At 40.8% G+C, this 6,659-nt stretch overlaps 1 protein-coding gene and 1 long non-coding RNA gene across 2 annotated transcripts in view; one reads left to right on the forward strand and one right to left on the reverse strand.

Annotated features, from left to right (window-relative positions):
• Positions 1–3,044: 3,044 nt before the first annotated feature.
• LOC119617945 lies at positions 3,045–3,888 on the reverse strand. The gene is made up of 2 exons (XR_005234432.1): positions 3,717–3,888; positions 3,045–3,600 (listed from the first exon to the last, which is right to left on the reverse strand). It is a non-coding gene; the product is annotated as an uncharacterized LOC119617945 (long non-coding RNA).
• Positions 3,295–6,659, forward strand: part of nfic (nuclear factor I/C) — a 55,031-nt gene continuing 51,666 nt past the window's right edge. The window contains exon 1 of the mRNA XM_017434742.3: positions 3,295–3,533. Coding sequence (XP_017290231.1) covers positions 3,531–3,533 — 3 coding nt within the window. The 5' untranslated portion in view covers positions 3,295–3,530. The remainder of the gene's footprint in view (positions 3,534–6,659) is intronic.

The following is a 6,659-nucleotide window of genomic DNA, read 5'->3' on the forward strand; positions in this document are numbered from 1 at the left end:
AAGCATCTCTGGAAGCCCTAGATGAGACCGTCTCATTACTGAGAAACCCACTGATTCAGCGTTATGGTGAGTTGTATTCTTTGTGCGCTTTATATTTGTGGTGCATCTTATTTTAAAGGGCATGTTTAAACATCGCCATATGGACCAGAGAACATTAGGGGGAGGAGAGGGTGTTATTCATGTTGACGCAATACCAGGAGGCAACTAACAAAGTTGAGAGTACACGTTGGATTTATGTTTATTATGTTTTTAAAAATACCCCCGTTTACATGCCGGTCGTATTATTTCATCATGTTGTATTTATCCACCACGCCTTTAAAGGCCGGTCCGTGAAAATGTTGTCTGTTAATGAACCGGTCCGTGGAGCTAAAAAGGTTGGCGACCGCTGGTTTAAAAGATCTGATGTGTTTATTAAACAGACTAAGGCAGTACACGCTGTTTGTCATTTGCAAATTTGACAGTGCACAATAATGAGCAAACGAAGGTAGCCGCCTGTGTCTCGTTGCAGTCTTTTTAAGCTCATGGGTTTATAAGTTCTGCTGCCTGGAACCATTGAAAAGACAGATGTATTTTCTGACAGCCTCGGCCAGCTGCTTCTCAGCAGAGCAGTAGAAGCAAACTGACTCCATTAAAACTGACCAGCTTTTCCACATAAACATCCCCACAATAACTTCTGACCAATCACACAGTACATGGCACAAACCCATGTGCAAAACAGTTTGGCCCGGTCCTTGTGTGGAGAAGCGGCGGACAAAGCTGCTATGCCAACAAAATGATGCAATTTTTGTCACACAATCACATACATATGAGCTGACTGTGACTTCTCATGGAAAATGCAGACAGCTTCAGCCTCTAAAATGCTCTTTTTATACTCAGTCCTCTCACTGACCTGTTGCCAGTTAACCAAATTAGTTGTCAAATGCTCCTCCACCTGTTTCTTATAATGTACCACTTACTTTTACAACCTTTTGGTGCGCCTGCCCCAACTTTTATGGCATGGGTTGCTGCCATCAAATTGAAAAATTACCTTAAAAATTACAGTTTCTTAAACATTTGATATGTTTACTATGTTCCATTGAGAATAAAATATGGGTATATGAGATTTGCAAATCATTGCATTCTGTTTTTGTTTACATTTTACACAATGTCCCGACTTTTTGGAAATAGGGGTTGTATTTTTACAGGAAAAAAACATTTGTAAATTTTGAAAAGTACAAATAATACAAATACCAAAAGTCATAGCACACAGTTCCTGCTCAAGCTGAACGTTTGGATATATCAATTGTTAAAATAGCACAAAATATGCAGAAGTACAGTGGTCAAAATATTTATGGAACAAACTATAAACTAGAAGAAGAACAGAAGTCCTTTTTCAGCCAGATATGTCCTTTTTTATGACCAAAAGAATTTCTTCTTCCAGGATTCTATAATTCTCCTGGCTTTTATTTGGCTCCAGTCTTATTCTCACATAGGATTTGATTTGCATGGTGCTTCCAACTTTGTTCGCTCCCTTCCACTTCTGCTAGCTGTAGTGAGTGAAGTAATCTAGTCAAAGAAGAATTAGCACCATTGGTTGATCACACTCACTCTTCACGCCACATTTCAGTCTGCACCGTATCACCAATCATTGCTCCCAGCATCGGGAGCTGGTGCCCGTCATCAGCGGTTACAACAGTGGCAGCTGGCCAATAGAGGGCGCTGCCCCACCACTCACATTACCTTGAATAAGACGTTAAAAAAAAAAATTAAAAAATTAAATAGTACAATAAAAATATTTCGAAATATATGTATATATATTTTTAGTTGTGTAAGATAAATATTTTATAGTTAATGATAAGTAAAGTTGTTTCGTTCTGCGATGTTGTCTGATTGGTGACGTATTTCCACCCCGGGGTGCAAAAATCTTTGTCCATAGACTCGCGTTAAAAGTTGTACATGCGCAGTAGCTCCTCTTCAGTACAAGAGATAAGACCGTTCAGGGCGCACCTCTCCTGCGCCCAGAGCTGCTGAATGCAGCTGTATTTACATTTCACCACCCTCCCGCCGCTGGAGCGTGGGACTCCCACCATGGAAGCTGACGTCACATCCGTCTGTCATAAAGTTCGCCTGATTGAAAAGTCGAGCCGCGGGTGAGCTGCCTTTTATTCAAAGACAGCAATAAGTTCATTACTTGACTAAGTTACATACAAAAGGTAATAAATAAATTCATAGTTAATAATTAGTTTAAGAAAATTTATGCTAAAATCTGTTAGAATGTTTGGTTTTGAATTCTAATCGGAGTGAGACATCCGATCTTCGTTATATTGTACATTAAGAATACGTGACGTAGTGAGTGCTCGCATCATAAAACAAGCTTTGACGTATTTTCTCCAGTAAAGTTTTGAAAAATAAGGTTGAAAACAGGTCTTATAAATGCTAAATGTGTCCTACAGGCTTGTGCCTTGGGAGACCTCCGTCTTTGTAAGTATTGGTGTGTTCAGGAAGCACTTATGCATTTATATGTACATTATGTTGTTGCTTTTGTTGTTTTAATTCATGTAAATACACTGGTGTGATACCTTAGTATATGTTTTGGTCCAAAACATATACTAAGATATCCCATAATAGACATATACCAAAACCTTTGGTATATGTCTTTTTTGGATTTATAGCCCCCCCTGGAGAAACTCCACCAGCCGCCACTGGGTTACAAAATATCTAAACCTAAGTGTAAATTCATGGATGAAGTAGAGAAAAAAATGTCGAATGTTTTCATCTTAATCGTGATATGTGCGAAGCCTGACGTGCAAAGTAGGCACTTTTGCGTCAGGGTCAAATAAAGGTGCCAGTGATCAAACCTTAAAACTGCTGTGAAATTGAGGCTATGGTATTGGGGCATCTTTTATAGTATTGGGGCATCTTTTATTAATGTCTTATTAATGGACAGTAAAGTCAGTTATATACTAATGCTTATTAATAATAAATGTGGATACATTTGTTTACTGACTCAGCATTCACAGTGAATTTACCCACTGAACATATCACCTTTGCCATCACCACAAAGGTTGCATCTCCAGAAATTTCTCTGGAACTCCTTTTGCTTTTTATTTCACATTTGGAAAAAGTCTGCGTGTGGTCAGATAACTGGTACAACATGTCCTATAATAATGTTACTTTAAAGTAACTTGAAAATGATGCAGCCATCATTTGAAAATTCCTTTCTTCGCGGGCCGGGCTGAGCCCCCCAGCATGTCCACGTCCTCGGAGCGCCTCTGAACGGACCCAATGTGGCGGACATGAACCGTGAAAAGGATGAGAGGTACAAGGTTAACGTTGCATTATTTGGTTCTGCCGCAGCCTGGAGGAGGAGGAGGAGCGGGAGGAGGGCGAAGCTTGACGCGGGACGTTTCTGGTCCGGAGCACAGCGAACCGAGTCCGGCTGACAGGAGCACAATGATAGGAGGGAATACGGGACGATAACGGCCGTTAGTGCGAGATGGACAGGCAGTGAGACCAGCTTTAACTTCCCCCGGTGGCGGTTCAGCGTCGAAATGGTAGGAAACCTGTTCCGCTCCAAGAATGGTTACTGTAGCAGTGTCCCTTCCTTCTGCTGTGCTGCTTCTGCTCCAAAGAAAAAAAAGACGCAATGCGAGGAGTTCAGCTACGCAGCTGAAAATGGGGCTGTAGTTGCATTAATTTCTCTGTATGACAGCGAGCCGTGTCTTTATTTTTCTTACCGTCTATCAGTTTGTATGCAGTTCTTATTACAAGTAGAAATATAATATTCCCAACACACTACTCAGTGTCACAGCACATCTGAAAAAGAAAAATGTATTATGATCAAATCTGAAATCACGGTATGCAACCCCCTCCCCCTCTTCATACTTAATTACAATTTGAACTTATCCAGTTGGCGTTTCCCGTCAAACACTCGGACCAAGGCGGAAGCGGATTATTAAAGTTCACGTCTCGTCAGCACGAAACTCGGATTTTGGATCGGAGTGAGCCGAGTTTGTCAAAGGGTTATAAAACAGAACAGGACTGTCTAAAATGTGTGAAACAATAAGTGAAGCCCGTGATAAATTAGAATAACAGTAAAAATCCAGCATTATTTAGTGGAGCTTTGAACGGTGTGACGTAGGGTGAGAGGTGTCGGTGTCGGTGTCGCACGCGCTTTATCCCATCTGCAGATGTTGTTTTGTGGACGGTGGACGGTGTTCGGACGGGCGGGCTGCCTCGGTGTGTGGAGCCCGTTTATGGCCCCACTGTGTCGAGGCCAGTACGTGCTCGGTTCGGTGTCTCTGCCCTGGTACCGTTCGTCACGCGGGACGGGGAAAGGCCAAGTTGAAGTTCAGCTCCAGCCTCCCGGTTTGTGGTGGGCTGGACGTGTTTATGTTAGTCAGCAGAAAATGGCCGCAGTTCGAGCCAGCGGGTTGAGTTGAAACGAGAGGCCGATAGAGGGCCTCCTTTCCCGGCTTATGACCGAGGCAGTCGGCTGCTGGTGAAAACACAGGTCTGCAGTAAAAAAAGAAATCTCTGACTCTACACAATGAGCCACTGGTCTTCAGCTTTGAAGCAAAACATTCTAGGAAGACATGTGGGAAGAGTAGAAAAGGTTTTAGAACTGCATCAGGCCACAGTATGCAGGGAGATAAAAATCCAGTATTATATTACATCCTGAAGTGCTCCTTTGATGAACTGCTGCTTTAAGCCCATAGTTTGGTGTGGGTTGAATTCAGAATGTCATTAAAAGCCAAGCGTTCCCTGAAGGGATGCATATCACCCGCCACCTTATGTTGTGGTTTTGGTTAGACGTGGGAAATATTAAGTGTCAGCTCATGAGATGGCACACTAGAGTCTGTGTTGTGAATGACTCTCAGCTCCTGCTAAGTCCATTTTTAGCTCAATTATCAGTAAAATTGACTGAGTGAAAGTCATTTTTGTGTTGGCTAATGTTGGTATGCTGTGGAGACCATCTTAATTTCTACAGACTCCAAAAGTTAAAACAGCTGTAGATGTACACGCAGCCATGACCTTCTGAGAGTTTTATTAAATCCATTCTGTGATTCGTGAGGTATTCTGCGAATCGACACAAAGGGTTTATACCAATACCAAAGGTTTACGGAAAGATCTCACGCAATGAGTAGCTCTCGGATTATGTGTTGTGAATTACTCTCAGCTACTATCACACCAAATCTTAGCTCAATATTTGTAAAATTGACTGAGTTAGAACAAAGGTCAATTGGTTGTGACAACCATCTTGCATAGGGTTGACTCCAAAAGTTAATTAGGTGTAGATGTACTAAACTAAAGATTTACTAAACTTCATCTAGTGGTTATGAGATATTTTAGTAACAGTCACTCAAACACACTCATACAAACAGGCACAAGCAGAAACATTATTGCAGTTTTGGAAATTTCATACAAAAAAAAAACATTACATTTTGCTCTGACTTTTGGTAGTGATACATCATACGATTTAGATGAAATTAGCAAAAATCTACAAGAATTTCCCTGTCCACAACAATATGATTTTGTTGAAACAAGTGAGTAACCCCAGTCCTCTTTGGACCTCTATAACTCATACACTTCACAACAGAAACATCATTCAAAGTTTAAACGGATCATAGAAAATTGGACTTTACATAAATGATCTGGCATTTTGAGATCCTTTATGTTTTTTTACACAGTCACAGTTTAAGTTTGATGATTTTTGGAGATTTTTCCACAGAATGTTCAGCTCAGAGTAATGACTTCACAAACTAACTTTTGAGCAATCTAAACTTTCAAATATTTTGGGAATTTTGTTTTTATTATTACTTCCACAAGTATTTAAACTTCTTTTACAGTTTGTACATCAAAACCTCAGCATTTTTGTATTCTTTCACCCTGAGTGTCTGTGACTTCTACAGGACTTAGTTTTCTCTTAAATCCCCCTAGTGTAGAGTCTGCTCACCCAAACTCTTATTGACTTCCATTGTATCTGAGCTCAGAATTTTCTTTGCAAAACTGGAAGTGAAGGCTTTTCTTTACCTTCTCTTATACAGAAGGTAGAAACACTGAAGACAGCAACATGTACATCTGTGATGTCACTTAAAGTTCAAGATTTTTTAATATAACTTGTAATTTTTCATAGTGACTGTTAGTGCTGGGTGATATAACGATACATATTGTGGGGACGATAGAAAAGTGTCTATCGTGATATATTTTCTTCTATCGTTTCTATCATAATTTTATCAATGATTCATGTAAATATTTCATAACCTAGGCTACGACGAATGTATTAGTGTTGTCACTTTGCATAAATTCAGTTTATATAAGTGATAAATAATAAGAAAAAATAACTATTTTGCGAAGAACCTCCGTTTTGCGACATGACGCTGCTTTACGTGTGGGTTTGCGACATGCTTTACGGCAGCGGCTTTCTGCTGCTGCCCGGCGGCACACCGTATTCTGTGACCCACCGTATGTGTCGGCGGTTAAGTCATAAGTGCTGAAAGATGGAGACGCATGAAGTATCAAACCCGGGGTCGCAACAAGTAGAGACAGCCAGCAGGCAGCCCAAGAAGAAAGACTTTTACCAAAACGAGGGGGACGTCTGTGATTTGGTTCAAGAAGTCCGACACGGAGCAGGAAAAGGTAATATGCTAACTCTGCTAATGCTAATGCTAACTCTGCTA

Source organism: Kryptolebias marmoratus, linkage group LG18, assembly GCF_001649575.2.
Source record: "Kryptolebias marmoratus isolate JLee-2015 linkage group LG18, ASM164957v2, whole genome shotgun sequence".
NCBI classification, from domain to species: domain Eukaryota; kingdom Metazoa; phylum Chordata; class Actinopteri; order Cyprinodontiformes; family Rivulidae; genus Kryptolebias; species Kryptolebias marmoratus.